The sequence below is a fragment of the Amblyomma maculatum genome, chromosome 3 (assembly GCF_055883805.1).
Source record: "Amblyomma maculatum isolate TAMU_Amacu chromosome 3, ASM5588380v1, whole genome shotgun sequence".
Classification (NCBI taxonomy): Eukaryota; Metazoa; Arthropoda; class Arachnida; order Ixodida; family Ixodidae; genus Amblyomma; species Amblyomma maculatum.
Genome location: NC_139346.1, coordinates 212,552,450 through 212,578,298, shown reverse-complemented (window position 1 = coordinate 212,578,298; position 25,849 = coordinate 212,552,450). Strand labels below are relative to the sequence as shown.

Below are 25,849 nucleotides of genomic sequence, written 5' to 3'. Positions count from 1 at the left end.
TTGAGGATCTTTAACATGCATTGACATCGCACAGCACACGGACGCTTCTTTGTTTCACCTCCATCAAAACGCAATCGCCGGCGGTTGGGAATGGACAACTAAAGTTTGCTCAAAACAGGAACAATGAAGGGTTGCAGGGTGTGCTGAGAGCAAACTTCAGAGGTCATAGGCTCATGTTGGATTGTGTGTGTCAAATGCAGATCCCTGCGCCATCCAAACCTGGTGCAGCTTCTTGGCCTTGTGATCGAAGAGAGCTCTCTGCAAATCGTCACCGAGTACATGGCCAAGGGATCCCTGGTGGACTACTTGCGTTCTCGAGGACGGCTTCATGTCACCCGCCTTGACCAGATTAACTTTGCCACGTCAGTACAAGGAATTAGTCAAGCGGTTGCGAAACCTTATGTTTGTGTGGACGTGTACATTGAAACCAGTACAACCTAAAAAGAAGACACTGCTATCAACTCCATCCAGTTATTGCTTTTAGCGAAAATCACTTGTCTGGCTCTTTGTGGCTGTGTTGATTTTTATTTTCAATGTGCTTCTTCTGCTGAAAAATTGCATTTGATTCCTACTTCTTGATTCGAACTGTGACATTAGGATCCAGTGACAAATGTAGCCTAGCCTCAGGCATCGTCTTTCAAAGGTCAGTCATTACACGATCACAACCTTTCGATGGCAGTGATACTGTATTTTATTTCTTATTCTTGTCTAGGCTATGTCAAAACTCCATTTTCAGTGAACATAGTCTTTTTGTCATTACATGTCTGTCCTCAGTGGACATGTATCACAATTTGCGCTTTGTTAGTGTCACAGTGTTACATCTCATTGTGCGTGCTGTCCATAAAGGTAGTAAACATCTGTCACCGCAGTGACACCTGTGCGGGCATGGCATACTTGGAGTCCAAGCATGTGGTGCATCGAGACCTGGCTGCTCGGAATGTGCTCATCTCTGACGATGGTGTGGCCAAGGTGTGAAAGCTGTAACACTTTGATGCTTTTCTACCACCGGAACAGTTCCTCATTGTGTGCACTGCTTTGTCGGTGGTCTTCTGAGCGCAACCTAGCATCATGACAGCTCTTAAGCAGCTGAGAAGCAGTTCTGCTAAGGCTTCAGGAAGTGAACCTAATGTGTAAAAACTGAACCCAATAGCAGACTTAAAATTTTGCTTGTCATGGGGCTAAACTAAGTTGCGTTTCAGGTTTGCCAATGGTAAAACCGAAGTGGTGGCTCATGAAGTATGAATGTGAGGCATCAAACCACAATTTACTGAGCACAAACCACAGAACCCTTCAGTAAATGTGTACCAGGCTAAGTTTGCTTTATAGCATCTAGTCTCTTCCCACTCATTTTAAAGTTGTGCAGTTTGTTGCAAGACTGGGGTCTATGAGACATGCTGAAACCCACTCTTGCTTAATTTTTTTTTTACTGTTTATTATCAACACACTGAAGCGGAAGTTGCTTTTGGGGTGCAGGTTTCAGACTTTGGGCTGGCAAGAGACGAGAGTGACAACTTGGAAGGAGGAAAGTTTCCCATCAAGTGGACAGCCCCTGAAGCACTGAAATGCAATGTAAGTGGCAAAGGTCATCTTAGCAGTATGCTGTGATGTTGATTTGAAGTGGTGTCTAGTAATGTGTGTCTGCTAGCATTTAGCAGTTGTGAATTTGTTTTACCTCTTACTTGTCGAAGTTGAGCATTCCTGGCTTGCCTTTTCACTCTTTGTGGCTGTTTCGTTTTTGTTTGCCTCTTCACTTTTTGTAGCTGTTTCATTTTTTGGCACCAGCTTCATTGCCTTTTGAAGGGATTAGGTAGTGGTTTGATTTCCAATGCAGTATTGCAGTCTGTGCTAAGGCACATGCTCTTTCATGCATATTTTCTTTATTGACTGTGTCTGGCGTTCAGTAGAAAATATACCTTTTGTGTCATATAAGTTTTGCCCAGCTCTGTGCATGAGATGAAACCACATTTGTAGCCCAGCCTGCATCAGTGTACCACCCCACAGTCACCTTTTCCAGCAGTGTCTGTGACCTGTCAAACATTTGTTAACCTTTGAACTCTCTTTCTGTGCAGAAATTTTCCAACAAGTCAGACATGTGGAGTTTTGGCATCCTGCTGTGGGAGATTTATTCCTTTGGCCGGGTACCCTACCCACGAATTGTAAGTCTTTTTTTTTATTTGACAACTTACCATATTACTCGAGTCTAGGCTGACCACGATTCTAAGCCAACGCCCGAAATTTGAAGCCCTCCCCCCCCCCCCCCCCCCCCTTGTAAGCCAGCTGAAAATGCATATATTATGGTGAGGCTACCAAAAAACAAAAAAAAAAAAAAACAAAGTAATATGCCTCTGCCCGTGCCACTAGGTAAAACAGGCTAATATTGTGCAGCACCGGGATTTGAACCCCGGTCCTCTTGCATGCGAGGCGGATGTTCTACTGCTACGCCACCGCTAGTAAGTATACAGTTGAGAAGACAGCGGAAATAGCACGCAAATGACATTTATTTGCATGAGCCTGCTCTCGCGCACTCGTCATTAACGCTGACCGCCTTCTGTGCCGTCAAGTGCATTGGAGATGCAGCACTTTCAGAACGAGCATGCTACCAATCCTTTTGGGATGTCCTAACAGGGTGCAGCAATCCATCTAGCTACAACTCCTATAGCGCCGCGTGCTTGATGCAGCCTGTTGGAATTAACTCGTGCGTTTCTCTCAGCCAGTTAACACAGAATTTTTGCAGTCTATCTTTAAAGTTCACGTAAGCATCAAGTGGTCGTAGCTGGATTGTTATGCCACCAGGTATTACAGCGATATGAAGTCAGTGCTCGAATGTGTTTTATCGGCATGAAATCCTCGACAATGAAATCCTTAAATATGACTGGACCTAAGGGTTTTATTTCTTGCATGTTAATATTGTTGCAAGAGACACTCAAGGGACCCGAAAAACATGTCTCTTGTAAGCAAAATCTCTTGTAAGCAAGGTCTCTTGTAACCAAAAATTCTAAAAGCACTGTATTGATCAGTTTACTGCACATCGGCATATAAATGCATTCACACGCATTAACAGTAACACGCATGCATCAGATGACTCGAGGTAAGTGAGATAGCGACACTTCGATAACGACGCAAACTCGGAATACAGGCCCAGGTAGGAGTGACGAGAGTAAGCAAGAAGGGTGCTGCAAGAGCAGTCCCCTGCGGCAGCAGGGGCCATGAAATACATTGCCTTAAGAGAGGCTCGGCAGCAGCTATTGCTGTGTGTTGTTGAAGCCAAAACCCTAAACAATCACCGTCCAGCACTGCTTGTTCAGTCTGCAGTTGCATTCGGTTAAAAAGCTGCACCAGCAGCTGCAGTTTTTTTTGTGTTAACCAGAAGTGCATTACCGAAAATCTCATTACCAAGAAGCACGGTCATCGGCCGGATATTTGTGTGCATGCCTTTCTTCACTTGACCTCTTGACCATTTTGGTCTTCGATTTTTGTGGTTTCGTGGAACAGGCAAAAACGTAAAGGGGCAACTCATTCCAACTTTTGTTCTTTTAAAAAAATTGATTACTTAGCTCTTTGTGGGTCATGCTGATGGCAGCAAGGTAGGTATTACGAGCTTTCATGTGCCGGGGCTGGTTTGCTCCCCTTCTTGCACAGAAACGCTTTATCAGAGAATTCATGCACCGTGAGAAGAAGAGCTGCTCACATGCACCCCCGCATTGGTGAAGCCACATGGTCCTGCGGTTCTAAAAATAGTAATCCGCTTCCAGCTTGGACCCGGGTTGGCAATGCAGTAGCTGCTGGCCATCATGCGCTGCGCTCGCGTCCGTTGACGGCGTCTAGCATTGCGCGCAGATCTGCGACATGTACACCCAGGATTCAGGAAGTAATCTCAGATTTTGGGTTTTCGCTATTGCCGTCTCCCAGTGTATCGTCTGCCGAGAGTCGCTTGTTAGATGCATTTTTCTCTAGAAGCTCTTCTTCAATGCCTATAAATACATTTCGTATCCCAGAAATACACCTACTTTGCAACAGTAACCTGTTGATGCAGGCCAAATTTAGAATGACTTTGGTGTTCCTTCAACATTTTCAAAGCAAACCCTGCCACTTGCGATTGCTGTTTGCACTGCAAGAAACAAGTGTGATTGTTTCTGTTTCACTGAGGAGAAGCATGTGCGCTGGTAACAGGTTGTGCCACTTGTAAAGCGAGGTGTTCACAACTGTTCTGTGTTCATGTATGTTCAGCCCCTGGCAGATGTGGTTCGTCACGTGAGCAAGGGCTATCGCATGGAGTCGCCCGAGGGGTGCCCGAATGATGTCTATGAGCTCATGCGTGCTGCCTGGCAGGACGAGCCCCAGGAGCGGCCCACCTTCGCACAGGTATGCTCACCCGAGTCCACAATTATGCATGCAAGGCGACAGGTATTGCAACCTGTGTCTTAATGGCGTTTGGGCAATTGTAACTCTAGCATTTGACGTAGGTGTTCATTAGGGGAAGCTGAATTTGTTTGCTATACATTACTAAATCATTCACAGTCAGCAGTCAACTTTTTGGACTTGGCAGGACCCAGAAAATCATCCGAATAACCAAACTGCTTGAAAAATTCCTTTACTACAAAAAGTCGCTTTTGCTACGAAGAATTGGACCAAATATTCACGAACTTCAATGATTTTCACATTCTCTTTGCAAACGACAATATTTGACCGTATTTCCGCCAGAGTTGTGCAATTTTCATTTCTGTGCCACCTCAAGTTTCCAATAGCAGACTGTGTGACATGTCTTTGAGTCATGAGGTAAATGCTCTGCAATGCATATCCAGCACTGCGTGAAGTGATAGCACTGCTGAGTCAGTGCAGCGACAGTCATCTAGATCAAAAGAGAAAACTGGCCAGAAATAATGTGTGGAAGCAACATCTTCCCTCACCCCCATGTCATGGGCGCGGCATCATCCAAACTGCAGTGATCACTGCCATTGTTCCATTTACAATGTGATCTCACGCAGACCTCGCTCGAACGCCTGTTGTAAAGCAGCTTCAGTAACAGCTGCTAACAGCGACGAATGTGGCCTAACCCTGGGGGAAATGATGGGGAACAAGCAGCCAAACCTATCCAAGCCAGTTTGTTTGATTGACACTGTTTAACACTTTCCTGCAGCTCACAGGAAAAAAGGTTGTTTTTCGGTGGTGCATCCATTATCTTTTTGTAGTTGCTGGAACATGCTTAATACTCAAGTGTATACAGTGAAACTTCGTTATAATGAACAGTTAAAAAATCGGAAAATAGTTCGCTCTATCCATAATTCGTAATACAGTACAACCTCGATAATTCGAACTCGGTTAATTCGAAATCCCGGATAATTCGAAGGTTTTCTGCGGTCCCGTATTTTCCAATGTAAATTTGGCCGGATAATTCGAACAGGCGGCCTGCGCCAGCCCGGTTAATTCGAAAATTTGGACTGCTATGCGGCAATGCCTGATCCATGTTTCGCCGCAAACCCGACGAAACGACGGCCCTACGGAGCCGCGAGGCAAAGCCACATAGTAATGGTGATGATTTATAGGCGAAGCGCCCCAGCCGGAGCACTCTCTGCACAAAAATCGGTCCACAGTGCGCCTCGCGCACCGCTGAAACACGCGCCTGCAGAGGAGAAGACGTGCTTCACTGCAACACGGCGGGCATACCGGTTTTTATCACGTGACCTCGCCCCCACTCCATCCCTTGGTGTGCTTCGCCCACTCTTCCCCCGTGCCTCCGACGCTGCAAGTACGCCACCACCACCGCCGCGCCGGTCTCGCCTGCGCCATTTCTTTGTGTTGTGCGCTGTGGTTAGGGGTCGGCTACTGTGCCGTTTTTTTGGGCGGGACTGTGCAGAAGTGCTAGCTTTGTGACTGTAGCAGTGCAGAAATGCCAAAGTACAAGACTTTAACGCTGGATCAAGCAGAAGTTCTGCTTGATCCAGAAAGCAGGCAAGAGCGCTTGTTCGAAGACCGAGTTGGCCAAAAGGCATGGCGTGCCCCTCTCGACGTTGTCCACAATATTGAGCAACAAGTCAAAAATACTAGAGGCTTACGGCAAGACCTATTCTTCGAAGCGGTCACGAGTGCGGGCTCCCACGTATCAAGATGTGGAAGCTGCTCTGCTTCGCTGGCTGCAGAAAGCAAACTCTGCCCACCTTCCCGTCAATGGAACGCTACTGCGGGAAAGGCCAACGACCTAGCTCTACAACTTGGGCACGAGGAATTTAAGTGCAGCAATGGATGGTTTTGCCGTTTTAAAGAACGCAATAATTTAACCTTTCTCACCGTCTGTGGTGAGAGCGGCAGCACTAACGATAGCGTTGTCGAGGATTGGAGAAACCACACATTGGCGCCGCTGCTTAGCGAGTACGGTGCAGACGACGTTTACAACCTTGACGAGGCTGCACTTTTTTATAAGATGCTGCCAATAAAAACATTCGCAGTGAAGAACACCGTCATCAAGGGTAGGGAACAGGCCAAGGACAGGATTACTGTGCTGTTCGGCGCAAACATGTGCGGTAAACACAAGCTGCCGCTACTGGTCGTCGGGAAGACGGGGAAGCCTCGCTGCTTCAAAAATGCGCGGCTGCCGCCAAAGGATGAACTCGTCTACAGGCACAATAAGAAAGCCTGGATGACAGGTGCAATATTTGAAGAGTACGTGCGGCAACTTGACCGCAAGTTCGCGGTCGCGAAGAGCAGACTGGCTACTCTGACTTGGAGAGTGAGATCACTGCTGGTACGAACATGCGCGATGACAGCGACGATAGCACCGACGAGCCTCCCCGAGCACCTGCTCTTGGTGAAGTTATCGGATCGCTGAACGTTATCCGCAGTTTTGTTGAGTGAAGCGGTGGAAGTTCAGAGATGTTTCGTCTATTTGACCATCTCGAGAGCATGACCTTAGGAGCCGCAAACTACCGGACGCGGCAAACCAGCATCTCTGATTACTTTCAGTAGTAATTCAAAATATGCCGAATAAAGGTAACACGTTCCTGCAACGAATTTTTTTGCCTAAGTCTTATTTCTTGGTGTGTTCGGTTAATTCGAAAACCCGCTTAATTCGAAGATTTCTCGCAGTCCCGATGACTTCGAATTAACGAGGTTGTACTGTATAAAATTTCGTAGAAAATACATGCAAGAGCAGCAAAATTCAATCAGAGAAGGCACAGCAACTCTGAGGGTGCCTACTTGGGTCACGTCCATTTATTTCCACGCAAAGAAGTGCATTACCGCGGCCTGCTTTTTTGTGTTGATTGCGTTCCATATCACGCCCTGTTCCACAGTTTGCAAACAAGGGCAAACCCACTACTCTCAGTAGCACTGCAGTGGCGGCGCAGTAAATCCAATGCAGCAAGCGCTTGTGAAGTCGGAATGTTCTCGTCTGCAGGGTCAGCCTGAGCTTCGTCTGTGCGGGATGTTCAGAAACTTCCACAGCAATTTCGGCATCCGTCAGTACAGCCGTGGTTGCCGCGATGTCGTCGCCTACAAAGTCCTCTACAGTCATTGCTGCGGGCATGCCACCAACAAAACGCGAAAAATCTTTCCAGGCCTCATCGAGCTTGCGGAGCTCTGCTTCTGCTTCGTCGGGATCGTCACCATCGTCACTTGATGCACGGGCCTCTGCTGGAACAAAATCTGCGTGCCGAAAGCAGTTGGCAATCGTTTCGCCTTTGACGCTGTCCCGTGCTGCTCCCAGCAAGTCGATCTTCCAAGTTCTGCTTCATACGAAGCTTCACGAGAAGAGTGTCAATCAGTCTCCTCTTGTAAACTGCCTTGAAGGCCCTGATTTTACCTCGAGCTTGGTCATTAATGTCAGTGCTGCTCTTTTTTTCATGTTCACCGCCATCACAGCACTACGCACACCTGCGCACCACACTCCACACGACGACCGACGCAGCCTTCATAGAACGCTACGACGGCCACGCCGCAACGCCTCTGCGAACACTAAAACGCGAAAGACGCAAAAACCAAAAAGGCAAAAGCAACATTAAATTGCGCCGCTGCCGCCGCTGCTGAAGCGGCGCTGTCAGCGATTGAGATGCAAACTATTTCTTATAGCCTCGGAGATCACCTCCGCGCGCTCAAACGCGCACAGAGGTGATCTCGGAGGCCATAGATTTCTTTGGCTGTCAACTCTCAATGCCGTCGTGGCATCTGTGGCGCTGTCAGTGCCTGCGAGGTAGTCCTGAACATTTGCTGAGCCGCACAACACATTTGTAGTGCAACAAAGCCTGTCTCCTGCTATTAAAGGGCAGCTGCATCGCTTTTTTTAAAAAAAGAGTTAGGAATACAGATATATAGTTTACGACCCCCTTAACACGAATACGACGTTAAATGTAGTCATAAGTGACCGCAAACTACTTTTTAATCAGAAAAACGTGCACCAACGCCGTGGAGCGTTTTGAAAGTGGCGCTCTTGCCTCTGATTGGTCAAGCGCGCCATGACGTCAATGACGGCGTGCCATTCAGTGGTAGCGGCGGTCCAAGCGATTGTACATGCACGCACGTGCTTTTCTGTGGATGTATGCCGCTGAACATGCAACCATCACGCTGCTCAGGGGAATATGATATTGAGCCGTACTTGTTAGAACCAGCGGCGGCTTCGGAACAAGGTGACACTGGCGGCAGCGGCGACATGACGAGCGAGGAGACAGCGCAAACCTTTTCCCGCATGGGAAATTCACACCGGTACATACCGCTGCGCTGCACTGCTGTATGCGCCTGTGATCCGCTCTCAATTGAACATATTTGCGTTACTCGTGCCCTAAATCTCCTGCCTGACTCGAACGAAGCAGTGTCACGTCAATGCACTTGATGTGCCGATTGTAAACAAATGAATTCATCCAGACGAGCCGTCACCCCAGTTTTGTTGCGTGAATTTAGTCATTTATATGTCAGCAAGAGCAGCAAAAGTCATGCTCTCAGCTCCCGCAACCTCGAGTACGTATACATTTTATTCTGGCGGGATTTACCAAATTAACGCGGGAGCGCGGTATCGACGAGAAGCCAGGCCGCTGCCTTGCTGCGCGTGCGTAATCCCAATTAGAACACCGGTAAAAATACCGAAACGCTAGGACAGCTATCGGCAGTCACGCGCTGCCATGTCGAGAGTTTAGCACACTTCATTTAGCTGCGCCTAACATCGGGACTTCGACCACAGACATCAAGCTGCCCCGATTTCTTTTCTTAATTGGGATAGTTGTTGAAATGCGTCTGACAGTGGGTAGCTCAAAAGAAAGATGACCACAGAAGGCAGGGGGACAAGACATACACTAGACTTGCGACTGAATTTTACTCTGGAAAGAACGAGTTTATACGCATTTTTTTATCTTTATCCAGGTGCAACCAAGGAAGATAAAAAAATGCATAAACGCATCCTCTTCAGAGTAAAATTCCTTTGCAAGTCTAGCGTGTGTCCTTGTTCCACTGACAGAGATATATAACGCGCCCCAGTTGACGCGCGCGGCTAGCGCGGTCGTTCGCGTACTCCCGGTTCAAGTTACGAAGCACGGCGCGCACTTCGTGCACTGGGTGCGGCGTTGGGGTTCCTGGCTATGCATGAGCGTGTGGAGAAGGTATGGCGCTCCTCACATCCCACTCTCTTAAAAATAAAAAAAGTCCTACTCTCCGACATTACTTCTCAGTTTTCCAGCTGCGTCAGCGGGCGCCAATGCTGAATAGTTTTACTTTCACCTGTGCCTTCATCTGCGCGGCCACCCATCTACCCCACAAAACAAAAACGTAAACAGAACAAAAGAGCAATATGATGTATTGGACCTCTTACTTCGAGTTTTCTTCTTTTTTGCGAAAGCAGCTCTTGGCGGCGGAGAGGTGCTATTGTGTGCGAAGACAGAAGGCACAGCACCGGTTTTCAATCGCGCAGATTTGATCGGTATCCCAAAAGATCGCATCAACGACAAGCTTTGGTGATAGTCACTGTCGCGAAAATGATCTGAGCAGATCACCGACGATTTTGTAGGCGTGAAATCCTTCCTCTTGACCGCGGCAACCCACTGCGCCGATAGCTTGCGCTCCTTTGGGAATTTATGAAACGCGACATCCTCTCGGCCGCCAGTGTTCGTGCAGCCATAGGCTGCGCAGAACCACGGCATGGTCGTTCTTTTCGTGAAGAACGGTGCAAGATGCACTGAAAAAGCTTGCGGTAACGTTCGCAAGAAGAAAACAAGCGCGAGACAAGAAAAAGGTTGCACTGCGTAGCCTGCAAGCGACAGGTGGTGCACGGCCTGCTCGGGCAATAGAAGCGGAAGAGAGGTAGACGCCGTCCTTGACGTCACTACCGCCTGTCGTACTCCTGTCGTCTGCTACTGACATCCCCCCTCCAGCGCTGTGCACTGCGGAGAAGCCTGAACGCGGTAGCAACTTTAATGGACATCACTATTTCAAAAGCTAAAGCCAAAATATTTCGTATACTTAACATAAAAACCCTGCAGATTCGACCCTCTGAAGCGCATCAAATTCTAAAACCGGTGCAGCTTCCCTTTAAAGTGAGGTAGTGCTTGGCGTCGCAAAGTTCGTAATATTCGTTTTATGCCGAACCGCGTTCGCTATGCGAAATTAAAAATACATGTGTTTGATAAAAATATTTCGAAAGAGTTCGATATATTCAATAATTCGTTATATGCGTGTTCGTTATATCGAGGTTTGACTGTAATATCAAATTCTTTTTAAGATGCAGACTATGGCTTGCTACACCTGAAACATGTTTCCTTGCTTATAACACTGTTGTCAGACCAACCTTAGAATATGCTGTACAGTATAACCCCGCTATAGTAAACTCGGATATAGTGAAAACTCTGATATAGTAAAGTGAAACTGACGTCGCAGTTCATCTTCCATAGACAACTGTACATTTTCCCCCCTTTATAGTAAAGACATTTTTGATAAAAATTGGTTATAGTAAAGTGCATCTGGCAGCGGCGAGGTCTTCCCACGAAATGACATCGCCGCCCGTGCGCTACCTAGAATCGCGAAGCAATTTTCTTTAAAGAAACAAAAAACAACACAGTGTTCTTTTAAATGGCTTTACCACTAGGCTTAGTAGTACTCAGGAGAAACCAACTTTACGTAATAGGTAACCCTTTGAGCTGTGAGGGAAAGCATGTAGCGCATAGGAAAAAAAGGAAATTAAAGCTGTCTAAAATCATGGAAATAAGGCGGCACGATCCGGTATGAAATTAAAGGAGAGTAAAAGTGCAGTGAGAAATAGGGAAGGGGAGAAAGACCGAACATTGACAGCACTGTGCAGCACGAGGCAGCAGTGGCAAGAACTGGAGGCGTGGCATGTGCGTGCTTTTGCAACACTTGACTGCCTCGCGCATTTCTCATCTATTGCTTTCTTATCGACAGAAATAGCAGAAGATGACGCTATGTTCATGCAACGCTTTGGCTTTCACAGGAAACCAAACTCAATTGTATTCATAGCCATGTTGCCCTCATGCTTAAGAGGTACTTCCCACATGATGTAAACAAAAAATCTTATAACTGAAGAAATGGGATGAAGAGATGACAAGAGAGAGATGGAAGGTATTCGAGAGTGATTTTTTCATTAAGCAACAAGACCTGTTCAGTAAGTAGCCATTTAGTTCAGTTCAGTTCAGGCGTTCAGTCGTGTCCGACTCTTCGTGACCCTATGGACCATGTCACGCCACGCTTTCCGGTCTCAGCCATTTAGTTACCGAACGGCAACTTCAGGACCATGTTATCACCAGCCACTGATATAGTAAAAACCCTGGTATAGTAAAGATTTTTGCTGGTCTCAGTGACTTTACTATAAAGGGGTTCTACTGTAATAGTCTGGGTCCCCTACACCAAGACCAACATTGACTAATTAGAAGGGGTTAAAAAAAAAACAGGTTTATCTATAACTCTTATTGCCACATCTCCATTACTAACCTTCTTAGAAAAAGTGGCTTACCCTCAGTTACTGGTAGGAATTGCATTTGTCACCTAAAATTCTTTTTTCATTTGAATAATTGACATTACAATGTTGACACCACGCAAATAATTGACAACACCACGCGTGCAGCACCCTCTCACAATAAAATCTTTGTAACGAGGATTAACTGGTACAAATATTTTCCTAAAACTATTACCAAATGGAATGCCCTTCCCGATCATGTAGTAACACAGAATTCCTAATCCTTATTTGAGGCGCAGCTTACATAATTGGTGATTATCTGAGCACTCGTCTACTCATAGATTTGAGCTGGTTTCATGTGCTAATATAACCTGTTATACGCTTGGGTTTGATGAACGTATGTGGCATCCTAATGTGATCTTTTGTCATTTCTCTTATAATCGCCCCAAAACTTTTATTTCAGTGAGTGAGACTCGGAAGAAACACACCGTTCTTGTGGGGATGCAGCGCGCAGCAGTGCCACCATATTGTAAAAACGTATGAATGCCACCTGACCTGGCTTCAGAGTGCTTTAAATCCCATCAGTTAGGAAAAGAATGAAACAGAAAACGAAACTGGGAGATTAGTTCCTCTGCTGCCCACTGTAGGGCTCTAATAGTCCAGAAGCACTTCTGAAAGCGAGAAAATTCCAATGGCTTTACTGTCGTAACTGGACTTTAGATTTTCGTAGGCATGCATGCATGCATGAAAATGTTAAATTTAAGATGGCACCTTTCACTGTGGATAACGGTAGTGAAGGGCCAGTTGGCAACAACAGTGAAGCCTGTTCGTGCCTACGTAAGGTGCAAAAAATGAACTCTAGGTTGAAAAAAAAAATGCAATCTCCACAGTATTGAGGGAAATATTTGAGGGCATTATTTGAGTCCACAAGGTCCAAAATATCAGTTATCAATACAGTCAAACCCACTTATAACAATATCAGTGTTAACAATATATTGGATATTACAGTGGGCAGCCACACCATCGTCATATTTGCCATGTGTCCTGTGTTAAAACAAACTGCTTATTACAATGGTGTCATATTACATTGTCAGTTATAACAATCAAATACGGTCACCGAAAGTCAATAAAAGCTCAGAAACGTGGTAACCACAAAAGCGCTCGCGTACGTGGAGACGCCTACAATGCGAATGCAGCAGACAAAAAAAAAAGAAAGAAAATTGGGACAGTGCGTGTCGAGCCAATGCGTTGGTCGGGTGCGCCGGGGAAGCTTGCATGCCGTGGAGGAGGAGGGAAGGCCTAAGGTGCTGCTAGACACTGCCGTTCTGAAGGAGAGCTTTGAGCGCTCCCCCTTGAGACTGCCCGTAGCCTAGGAAACTCGCGTCCTCTCTGCCTCTGCATGGTGGAGCACTCCATTCTGAAGGTGCGCTGACCATGGTGCACTGCACTATCCCCGCTTCACGGTTGCACATGTTTTGTGGCAGGCGTGCAGCAGCGTTCGTGCACGTGTCTTTCTAGCGTGGTTCTCCTGGTGTGCCATCATCGTTGCCACAGTCTTGCTGGCCCTGGATTTTTTGTGAACAGCAATGGAGGATCCTCCTTCAGGAAGTGATACACAACCGGCGCAGAAGAGGAAGTGAACAGCAACACCATTAGAAGTTAAGCGGAATATTGCATGTGAGCACAAGGATGGCGTATGTGTTCAACTTGGTGCTCAAGTACGGCCCGGTGCAACCGACAGTATTGACAATCATCCACAACGCACTCAAGATTGAGAATGAAAGCGATGCCGGTGCTGGCCATGTGATGGACGATGGCCTAAAAAGGGTTCGACGCGGGGCCTACAAAGACGTAGAACAGGTGCTGTACCAGTGGTTCTTGAACGCCGGTACAATGAACCTGCGTATTAGTGGCCCAATTTTAGTGGAGAAGGCGAACCACTTCGCATACCTCCTGCGCAACACCTTTTTCCAGCCTGGTGGTGGTGGTTGGATTCAACGGTTCAAGGAGAGACATAGAATCGTCTATAAAGCAGTCGTGGGCAAGGCAAGGTCACTCGATGTAGACGCTATGCAGAAGTGGCTTGAGAAAACACTGCCTTGCATCCGAGCATCATGTAACGGGAATGCATGGATGATGCTTGAACTTTTCCGTGAGTGGCTGGTTGAGTTTGATCAGTGGATGCAGCGCGAAGGCAGAAGGTGGCATTCGTGCTTAAGAATTGCACTGCGCACCAAACAGCTCAGAAGCTCTCGCATGTGGAAGTTCTTTTCCTCCCACTAAACACCACTTCAGGCTTACAGCCTATGGATGCAGGCGTGATTGCTTGCTTCAAGGTACTCTATCGCCAACGTGTTTTGAGCAGGCTCGTACTGAACCTCAACATTTCGATCCAAGGACGCCGACTGGCGCCAGACTTGAAGACCTCTCTCCTGATGGCAGTGCAGTTCATTTTTGGAGCATAGGCAGAAGTAAGCTTCTCCACCATCATGAAAGGCTTCAGGAAGGCGGGTATCGCTGGGGATGCTGGCGACGTGGAAGGTCGCGAAGCTCCTGCCGACGCAGCAATGACCGAACTTTAGTCCACAGTGAGCGGTAGTGACGGTGAAGCATTGGGACTTGAGGAATATTTGCATGCCGACGATATAGTCGCGACAGATTAATAGCTGACAGACGAGGCTATCGTCGCAGCTGCCACTGGCGTGAAGGAGGGTGACAGTAGTGACGACGACGAACTGGAACCTGTGCAGGTTGTACCTTACCAGGAGGCTTTGATAATGATCAGCTCACTGCGGAACTTTGTTTTTGCTAAGAACCTTCCATTGCACTATGCTCAGCAGTTGGATGCCCTGCAGAAAGATGTTGACCAGATTGCCATGAAACAGACAACGCTTACGAATTATGGGTTTCTTTCCGCTATGAAATAAAAAGTGTAAGCTACCTCGTCCTCATTAAATATGTAGTTTATAATGTTTTCTTTGATTTTTTGGCCTAACCCGGTTATAGCAATGATATATCCATGGCACTTCAATATTATTATAAGTGGGTTGGACGGTATGTACATTTTCCTATGAGGTGGATGTTTGTTCCTCAGTAAATTGAAATATCGCACAAGTCTCAATTTTTGGAGCCCGAATTGTAAGTGCAGTCATCCCTTATTTTTTGTGGGGCAGAATCAGTTCAAACAATCGCCTCTGGCGCACATGTATTTGTGAGCTGTATGTGAAGAAGGAGTTGCAGCAGTTGATCTTTATATAATAAACTCTGCTACGCTGACTACCTGTTAGCTAGTGCTTTGTAAGTGAAAATTGATTAACCCATGTGAAAGTCTCATAATGATGATGCACGAACTGACATGAAAGAAACATATACAGTGGAGAGCACTTACGAAGTAACTGCTTATAGTGCGGGACCAGATATAACACGGTTTTCGCTGGCCACCAGTCTGCCTCCCAAAGGTGAAGTCATACAGCTTATTATGTGGTCACACAGGGCCAAATACCAGTTTTAGTGCAGTTTTAAAATCCGCTTGGTTTAGAGTGCGACACAAGTGGACGCTCTGCGCATGCACACTGCTCATTTCGTCCAGTCTCCGCACGTTGCTGCGGTCTTGCACAAGATTATGCAACAGATACTCTTTTCTTTCTGTCGTTCTTTCGCTTCTGTCCTTTCCAAGAGGTCTCATTCCGAGATGCCTCGCATTCATTTGGGAAGGAAAAGAGCTAAGTGATGTTTTAGCATACCCCGTTCAGCGCATCTGCGAAGGTTAGCGTGACCACTTATGGTTACCCACAGTGTCACCGACGTACCGGTACGTTCTCGTGCGTTCAAAACTTTGCACCTGAGCACGAAGCTGGTGCATTTAGACTGGCTGCGCCATTTGTCAAATCTTTCTACAAGTTCGTATTTTTGCCCCGCGCTGGCTAGTATGTATATATTGAAGAGTATGGAGCGACTGTGCCCATCCCCGCCGCCTTCTTTGCTGGGGGGCACGATCGCTCCGCACGCGCTGCTCTCTCGCTCTGAGAGATCATGCGGCACGCACGTGGGGTTACGGTTTCAAGGGTTGTTCTGACATCTGCCGCAGGTTTGCAAGTATTTATTTTTCTTCTGTTGGCGTGTCTGCTACGATGCATCAAGTTCAGGGGCGTGCGCCATTGCCTCTCCAATAGGTCGACACATGACTCTTTCGTTGCTTTCGCTCTCTCTCGCTGCACCCTTGCTGATGGCTAGCAGCAGCAAAGGAGGTTGTTTTAGCCTCTTTCCATCTCCCTCTGTCATCTTGATTTCACAACGTGCCATTTCTCTCTGTTGTGCTGGCCACTCGGTGCGCGCGGTTACTTTCGGATGGCCGAACGAGCGGGACTTCGGCTGCGGACTGGAGCGATGGTTCTTTTGATTATGAATACTAGCCGAGCTCGGATTCGGACTGTCAAGAAGTATCGAGCAGTATTTTTTCTTATAATATTCTCATTTATCTCATTTATAGTCAGGCTGATGATGATGTGAAATGGGCATATTCCATTGACTGTGTTATTTGTGTAGCGATCATAATAAAAAATAAATCTCTATGCTTGTTCCTTGAAACCAAGCCGACACTGGGGATGCGTAACGGCCAGAAACACTAGACAGCGAAAGGGTTAAACATTACTCAACGATGCACATAGTGCATATTTAATGGCCGCTTTCTATCTCCCCTTACTGGATAAACCTTATTATAGGTTGAGTGGGTGACCCCCTTACCGGAAAGTGAAAAAATAAAAAAAAATAAAATATAAAAATAAAACAAGAAAAAAGCGGAGAAATGCATATATTTACAACATCGGCTGTGTCTCTGCATCACTGAAGCTACGACCTCATTCCAAACTTTCAGCAGCGTTGGCAGAAGACGACTTTTTGCTGCTCGCCACCTCCCAGAGTGTGTCATCTAGTTCCATCAAGCATGTTGCTTACACTGCATTTCTGGTTGAATGGGAACAGCTGCTTTTGTCCATAGCACCGCGCAATGTTTTCTGAAACGTCGAACCGCCAAACTGTCACTGAGAGAGCAGCCATGTTGCCGTTCGCTTCGGTGATCATCACTTTTTCTGGAAAGCCACTGTAAACTTCCTCCACATGCCGTTAGTCGTTGCTCAAGAGGCATTTTATATTCTCATAGGTTGAACGAAAGAGTGCACGCGAAGATAATGCGCTTGGGACGGAAAAAAAATATGCCAGCAACTGCAGGATGTCTATACGGTTTTGGCTGTCTGTTCACAAGCAGGCAAGCTACTTATTGCCGGACTGTGCCTCAAATTTTGCTACAGACTGCTATATAAGGCGAGGGCGACATTAGCTTGCTTTCTTTGAGAAAAAATCTCAACCTATATTCCGATTTATACGGGAAGTATTAACGCAACAGCTTTAAATGCCACATTCACTGAAAATTGGCCGCTGGCAGCCGTTCGCCGTCCTCTGACGTTGCCGTTGTGAGTGAAAAGTCAAGAGCATGATGCTGGCTGATGGTAGCTGGCAGCTGGCATGGCTGAGCACTAACTGGACGTAGGGTTGCCTGACATTGCATTTGGCAGGAGCAGCTGATTCAGGCCGCTCTTCTCACAAGGGAGGGTGATATCAGAATCGGCCTGCTAGGACCCTCTCATTCATGTTACCCCTAGACCACGCAGGCATGTTCTTAGGCTTGGTTAAAGCGGGGCTTTATATGTGGGCTGATGGCCTATTCTGTTGCATCATACACCTGGCAAACTCTGAAAATGTTCCTGATGAACATGTAAAGTTATGGTGTGAATTGTGTTCTTTTTTGTTTGTTTTGAATTTGAGTGTATCGTGTTCGCTTTCCTTGTTTTCTCTTGATGTGTTGCGAATTTCTGATGTTTATTTCATGAATGGAATGTATTCGTCTTCCTGTGTTGCAGTTATGTTGCATTGTATTGTATTGTGTATGGACCCGACACTAGCCCTTGGCTATGGGTCCAAAATCTTAGTGCATATTCTTTTGTAAAATTATTGTTTCAAATAAAAAGAAAAGCGGAGCCTAAATGTCCCCATAATTTTTGCATACCTCCCTCACTCCATCTTTCTCTCTCCAATTCCCTTTCCTATGCAGAGTAGCATATCAGCAAATTCTAAATGCTAGCTAAATTATCTGCTTATCATTAAAGAGTTACCTCTCTCTCTCTCTTCTTTAGATAATATCGGTACAAATTAAGGATTTACTGTAAAAACCGGAATATAATGCAGACCCACATGTAATACAAGGTGTAATTGTGGAATGGCAAAAGCGGAAAGCAGTGTTTTCATCTGCATATAATCTGAATAATCTGATTGAGGAAAAGTGAGTGAAAGCACTTTATTTTCACATTTTGTGGTCGCTGCACGCAGCTTAAGATTTTGTGCTAGTGCATTCAATGCCACCCCATGCCATATGTAAAAAAAAAAGCACGCGCCTTCATGGGCCTGGTGCTTCTTTGTGCTCCCTTTGTTGTGCCGACACGCTTGGTCAGAGAATTTCACATGGTAAAGAGAGGTGTAGCTCAAGTTTGCCCTGCCAATTGGGGAAACCATGCGGTCCTCTGGTTGTATTAAACTGGTATGCCATTAACAACTTGTGCGCAAGACAGTACATGGAGTTGGTCCTTTTCTTAGCTTAGCATGAGTACTTCCCTTTTAAATTTTCCAAATGCTGCTTTTGCTATCCTGGTCATTGTTCCTACATAGCCCGAGGTGCACTGGTCCTGCTTTTTTTTTTGCATGTGCGTTGAGAGGTCAGCATGGTGAAATTTCATTGGAACCGAAATCGTCAAAACAGTCTGCTGATTGCCACCGCTAATAGCGCCTCCTCTAGCTGGAAGCTTGATGATGATAGTGCTAAATAATAATGAAACTGGAACTGCGAATTTAGACTGAAAATGTTTCGGGCCCACATATAATGAGGCTGAAATCTGACATGCGGGCTTTTGTGGTAGCTTTTAACCGAGTAGCTAAGTGCACGATGATTCGTAAGAGAGGGCAGATGGGAGCCGTTACTGCTGTTGCGTCATATCGTTAAAGGCTGAGCTTAAGCCCCCATAATTTTGGAGTGCTTTCCAGTTGTCTTCAGTAACTAAATTTTGGTGTGCCATGGAAAAACGTGTTATACAAGCAGATACTTCGGATTTCCAGAAACCAAATTTTTGTTCCTTTTTCACAATGTTGAAAGCCATGTTTCCCATTCGCCTTTTCCTTTCTTGCTGCCTTTTGTAGTTAAACTGAAAATCCTGTCCCAAAGAGGCACTTGTTACCGACAAGGGCCAAAGATGATGAATTGAGGGTTATTCTCTGCGCAGGTGCTGCACAAGCTTCAAAACCTGCGCATTGACGCCCAGAATGCCATCTGACAACGTCCCTTGAGTGACATCATAGCGGCAAGTTCGTCTTGCTCCTTCGAGAACTCCTGTGCTCAGCAGCCTTTGCACTCTCATGGTAACCGGGGCCAGGCAACTGCGCTCAATGCTGCTGCTACTCGGAAGGAGGTGCAAGGACCTGTGTGCCCCGTTTTGGTGACTGACATTAACAGTGCTGTGGTGGATAGTGCAACACCAAAGCTCGCCAAAGCAGGTGTTGGACAGCGGAACGGAAGTGGCACACTCGCATCTGCAGGAAAGCCCACTGCTGAGGCGTGTCTCAAAAAAAGGGATCAAGAGCCGGAAGCATTGAACAGACAGGTAGATGTTGGCAACCTCGAAACAGCAGCAGCTTCTTGGGAGGTATGGAACAGCAGCATGTTGAATGCTGCCGCTGCTCAAAAGCCGTCATCAGGTGGTAGCCATGGAGAGCATCGGGCACGCGTCTCTGTGGCAGCGGGTGCCTTTGCCCTTTTGGTGACGGCTTACCTTCAGACCCAGACTCTTCCCTAGGTGACTCCGCTTGCTAGCCTCTGCAGTTATGGGCAGCAGGGTGCCCATTTTTACATCACGGTTATCTGTTTTTTCTTATCCTGTGACTCCTGCATTCTTCCCTGCAGAGGCAGAGTCATTTTACCGCTATCTTATCACTTTGTAGGGGTGAGATACTCAACTTGGATGGAGGGGAGGAGTTTGTACCTGCAGGTTCTTTTGCCAAGGTCTTGCATACAACACAGTGTACCTTTCTGTCCGTGCTGAACATATGCCATGAGCAGGTAAAATGTGTCTCGCTCAGACAGACGTGATATTATCTGGCATGGAATGCCCTAGCAAGCTATGTCTCGTCCAAAGTGCCACTAATTTGAGGTGGCTCTTTCCTTTCTTTAGGATATCACTACGTGGTCATTTTATAAGGCAGGCAAGAAGTATGCATATCTTCTTCTATACCAACTGCAATCGCTTCCTGTGCGAGGTTTCCTTGATATGAATCTGCGTGTTTACGCATAGTATGTAACTGCCAACAACTTTTTCCCACACTCTTGTAAGGGCTGCTCCTGCTTGGAACATTACTGGTCGATTGCCTTCTCTAATCCTTTTTGATAACTTTTATTTAGTATGTAATTTGGAACTGTATCTGTGTACGCATTGTGGAAACTGCACAAGTCACAAAGATGAGTCAGAATGTGTTAATTATTATTAAAATAGTTTCTGCTGCTGTACTGATTGAATAGGACCTTGTTGTTGCATCCTTTTTTTTTTATTGCTGAGCCGAAAGCAGCCAGGCTGCCTCCCTCCCACCCCGGTCTTTATTTTTATTTTATTTTTATTCACGTGTGCTCTGTTAAGTCAGGCGCCGCACTATATGCGGGATAGGGCCTATTTTTGTGATTCTTGGCTCTGATACACGTCCATTTCTATTAAGACTAAACTGTGGCCTTTCCCTGTGCATGTAATTGGTGTGCTGTGTATTAGTTCTATTCACTGCATTGAATGACAAGCGCGAGCAAATCGCTGGCTTATCTATGGCCAGCTGTCAAGGTACACCTTGTGTGAGCACGTATTTTACTTTATTCAGCCGTTTTGGTCATTCTGTGCTGTGCCAAACTGCATGGCGATATGTTTGATGCTGTGTGCACAACAGTTTGGTGTCATGGAGTTGAGTGAGCCTTGTGGCAAAAAGAAAGAAAAAAAAAGCTCACTTTCTAGTGACTGTCTATAACAACCTCTTGAAACTGCTTACATTTCATGACTGAGTGCAGTGGTTGATGTCCCAGTTATATGTCCTGAATAGGCCTTCTGCTTCAGGCCTGTCATTGGTCCATCTCATTACGAAGCTAAGCCTACTTGCACTTCCGCAATAATTCGGTTCTAAAAATCTGTTAAATGGAACAAAAAAAAATGCAACCATTATACTTAAGGGGAGATGGGCTTTTTAAGCGACATGGTTGTACTTAAGCTTGCAGACAGCATTACCAAGGGCCTGCACATGCTGATCTGATATCCACAAATGATATCTTCTTTGGAAACATTTTCAGTATCCCCAGGGTTAACTAATGTAATGGATGGGTTCCAGTGCTCATCCTAAAAGTATTTCTTTATCATTCATATACTATCAAAGAGTGTTCAGTACACTTTGTTGTTTCAAACTCTTTGATGCTCTTCCCCTTGTTAGCTGATGTTATTGCTAGGTCTCTCTTTCTTTGTATTCATACAGGCTGCTTGCTGGCTCTTCTGCTAGCTTTTCCAATGCTGCATCTCCCTGTGGGGTGTAGCCCAATCAGCATAAACCATGGGCCTGTTTGGTTGGCAAAACACTGGTCCTATTTATGTATATAGGGCTGAACTTGCCAACACTGTATCAAAATTAGGTCCATTATTTGTGGTTCCCGGGAGGCAGCATGACATTGACTTGCTGAGAGTAAGAAATATGGTCAGTTAAATTTTCAATTTGTTTTAATGAAAAATACACTGAAATTGCTGTAACCAGAGGATGGATTGCTGTATGCCTGCCAAGATGTGGTGTCTGCTTTCCTTCAATAACTGCATTCATTGCGGGCTGTAGTTACTGAAGTTAAACTCATTGCGTATTGCTACAGTTGTTTAGTGTAAAACGCTTTCTCAGGCCAGGGCAGGTGATGAACCTAGCTGGGTGGAGTCCAGTGTCATTTGCCTGCCCATTTTACTTGACCAAAGCTGCAGTTTCTCTAAGGCTGTGTGAGCCCACAGGAATGCTTTGTGAGTTCCTCTTTTCACAAAGCATTTTGTTGGCTTTACACAGTTCACACGTTTACAGTGGCAGCAGTATGTTATTTATTCCACAGTTTCTAGATAAGTGCACTAGCTTGCAGCCAGTTTCATTGGCCTGTGCCCGCCGGAGAGATCCTGCAGTGGTGATTTTTTTGTTTTTAACAAACGCAAAAAGATGTGCAGTGAACAGTGCTGGCCACAGTGTGTGTGAGGCAGAAATCTTATGCCATAAATAATCACTGAGTGTGTGATATGTTTTGCGATATTTAGTGGTGTTGTGTAATCCCTGCTACAAAAGAAATGCCTTTTCTTATTGCGTGAATTTTAGTGAATGAATGTTGCAGCAAACTTGTGCTGCCAAACGTTTTTACTATTGTAGCCTAGATGAACGTGGTCTATCTGTGAACTGAAAAGGCACACATTTTATGTGCTCTTGAAAGGTTGTGTGACTGTGCACGCATTAGTTATAGGAAACATGCTTCTTGTGGTTTGAAAATGTGCACAGTCAACCCGAAAAATGTCTTAATTTTGTTATCTATGGATGCTTTTGTCACCAAGCTATGACAATCACTGGAGTTGCATTCCTGTGTTGTCTTTAGCTGTCCTTTGTCTTGCTATTGCCAAGTTTGCGAGAACTGCAAACTGAATTTCTCTCCATAAACAGATTTTGTGCAAGGAGTTATGTCATTCAAGTTTGCCATTCTGATGAGTAGTGCCTTTGAGGAGAGCAGGAAAATATTTTTTTCTTTACAATTGTGTTCTCTTTGATTTGCCTTTATGAAGTTGTCTCTCAGCCATAAATGACATCAGATAAAGGCCCTGCACGCAGTTGTGAATTTGTGGTCTGCTCTTGAAATAAGACATTAAAGGCTCTTTACTTCCTGCCAGGATGCAGGCTTATGCATATTTGCAAAATATTTTTTTAACTAGAGGATTGTTTTCGGCTCATTACTGGGAGGGTACAGTGGTACGAGTTTACTAAAGCTGTGAAGCCTTAAGGGCTTACAGGAACTTTGTTGGCTGGTAGAAACATAGTGATTGAGTGTTGTTGGTCAATTTGGTTTGACATTCTGCACAAGGCGCCAAAATAAACTGAGTACAGAGGATGTGTATGCCTTGCGTCTTCTTTTTGTCCTCTGTTTATTTCGGTGCCTTGCACAGAATGATAAACACAGAATTCCATTTTACTTTAGTTTACAAAGATCTTAATATTAGAATAAGCTTGCAGACTCTACTTTCTACTGATGTCGTGAGTTACAGAAGTAGCAAAACAGCCGATATGCCTTGTGTTGACTTCTGATGCAGTGATTTGATTAAATCATTGTGTTGGTGCACATTGTAATGTCATTTGCTTTGATATAAAATAATGCTCTGCAAAAGCTGTTAAAACCCTCACAATGCTGACCCAGAAAACGTAAACGAGACGTCTAATAATATTTACTAAAAATGCTCTGCAACTGCCTACGTTTACTACTGAAGCCCCTTGATCAAGCAAAGTGCAGCGACTGTGATTAAACTTTGCCGCCTCCTCGCACCTCTGCCGCGCCCTGGTATAGCGAATCATCCCAGTGGTCGAAGCACCGAATTGCCATGGCGACACCCGTTTTTGTTCTGTCGCAGTCGCTGGCGCCATGTCTGGCCAGCTTCGGCGGCTACCATTAGCTTCCGTGCAGCAGAGGTCTGACGGGGGGAGGCTGTGTTTGATAGGTAATGACTGGCCTTGTGTGTTGCTGCAATGCCAGGTCAGTGCTGCGTTGTTTTAAGCTGGGCTCCAACAAGCGGGTCGGATCGAGGATTGCCCACACGCGCGCGTCATTAGAGAAATTTAGCTCACAGTGATCCGCGATCCGCCGCCGTGACAGTCTACCGCGCGTGGCCTGGGGGCAAAGCTGATTGGTCCTGAAGCGTGCCGGCATCTAGTATGTGGCGCCATCTATCGGCGTCGAGTGGGATCTGGGCATGCGCAGTGGAATGAGCGGTGGCGGATCACGGTAAACTAAAACTCTCTATTAGAGACTTAGTTTACCGCTACCATGATCTGCCACCGAGCATTCCACTGCGCGTGCCTAGAGTTACGCGTGCCCAGGCCCCCTTTACGCCGATAGATGGTGCCATATACTGGATGTATGTGGTAACTCCACTGAAACAATTGACCATATTATACTCGAATGTAATGGTATCCATTCGGAAGTCGATGCAGGCACAGTCACTCTTCCTGAAGCTCTGGGGTTTAGAGATACCAGTGGCCGGGTGAATGAACCTGAGGTGGACGCTAGCAAAAAACGATTGGAAGATTGGTGGCTTGAAAGCAAAAAGTGACAATGTTAGTAATGTGGAAACGAAAATTCAATAAATACAATGATGGTATAGTTAACCAATTTAAAAAAAAAATAAGATATAGGGGAGAGGGAGATGAGCACGATGGCAACTGCTACCACCCGTTTCAAAGGGGACGCTCCTATATTCCATCCATCCAACGGTAGGGAGCCTACATCTGCCGCGGGGCGTTGCGGCGCAACATGTAGGCTTCCCTAGATGTCGGCACATAAACAGACCTCCCGCGTCGGGACCAATCAGCTTGTGACCCACACGCGGTAGAGGGTCACGGTGACGAATCGCGAATCACGGTAAGCTAAATCTCTCTATTATTGCGCTCCGCGTGCCCAGTGACGCGAACGTCATCACTCGGAGCGACCTTGAGCATGCGTCCTGGCTCGGATAGCGGACCGACGAAAGGAACTGCGCCTGGGTTTGTTTAAACTTGTTCTTTTTAGCAAAAGCTACGGTGGCCACGAACTTTCGATTTCGCTGTGACGGTGCTCCGGGGAGGCATAGAAACCGACCTTGAGCCGTTGCCTAGCAACCACTGCAGCTGGCGGACGCCGTGCGGCTAAAGCCTCTTGGCTAGGGTATTCTAGCCACTGTAGCTAGGGCAACGTTTACAGATATAAACGATGGGCTAGGGTGCCTCGATGGGCGCGCGCATCGAGGCATCTGGAATTGCGTCACACTTTTTTTTTCTTTTTTACATTTTATTGATCCTTTCAGAACATAGAAAAAGAATGTAAAAGAACGAGAAAGGAAGCCCAGACCAGCAGAGCTTTTCCGGGCTCAAACCAATTTAAAATAAAAGAAAAGGAGCTCGACGGGCAAAATAAAATAAACGTAATTTAGAGAAAAAAAATGTAAGGATAAAGATGTACATGCGAAGATAAAGAAGAAGCTTCCGTGCGCTGTCGCCAGCGACATCGCTATCGGTGCGTGGATTGACCCTCTATCCACCGATAGAGGGTCAATCCAATCCATGGACCTGACCTGCTCGTACGCAGACTGTTCCTGAGCGTCCCAGTACCTCAATAAACCCCTATCCTACATTTGCTGGAGTCGCGGGTTAAAAACGTCGGTCTTGGAGATCCGTAGCCGCACCCTTCCTACACCTGCTATGCCAAACGACATCCAGCATCAATGTATGCAGGCATGTCCAACTGTCATCTGCGCTGGCTCCCTTCGCCAGCGGGACCGATGAGCACGATGTCAAAGATTGGCTAACTTACGAGCGGGTGAGCCTCTACAATAAATTGGGCGATGAAACTGTTGAACAACGTAATATTTTACCTCACCGGCGTGGCAAACTTGTGGAACCGTAACTATGAAAGCGACTTCCGTACGTGGGCTTCATTTAAAACGACGCTCGGCGAAGTCTTTGGTCGCCCGGCTGTCAGGAAATTGCGCGCCGATCAGCGCTTACGTGAACGGATGCAGCAGGTTGGCGAAAGTTTTACAAGCTATATCGAAGAAGTCGACCTGTGCAAACGTGTGGACGCCAATATGTCAGGCT

At 46.2% G+C, this 25,849-nt stretch overlaps 1 protein-coding gene across 2 annotated transcripts in view; it reads left to right on the top strand.

Annotated features, from left to right (window-relative positions):
* LOC146197639 (tyrosine-protein kinase CSK-like) overlaps positions 1 to 23,347 on the top strand; it is a 35,489-nt gene extending 12,142 nt beyond the window's left edge. For both annotated transcript variants that reach the window (XM_084599546.1, XM_084599547.1), the window contains exons 8-13: positions 201 to 362; positions 870 to 969; positions 1,474 to 1,569; positions 2,070 to 2,156; positions 4,228 to 4,362; positions 19,207 to 23,347. In XM_084599546.1, coding sequence (XP_084455672.1) covers positions 201 to 362; positions 870 to 969; positions 1,474 to 1,569; positions 2,070 to 2,156; positions 4,228 to 4,362; positions 19,207 to 19,257 — 631 coding nt within the window. In that variant the 3' untranslated portion in view covers positions 19,258 to 23,347. The remainder of the gene's footprint in view (positions 1 to 200; positions 363 to 869; positions 970 to 1,473; positions 1,570 to 2,069; positions 2,157 to 4,227; positions 4,363 to 19,206) is intronic.
* The last annotated feature ends 2,502 nt before the right edge of the window (positions 23,348 to 25,849 follow it).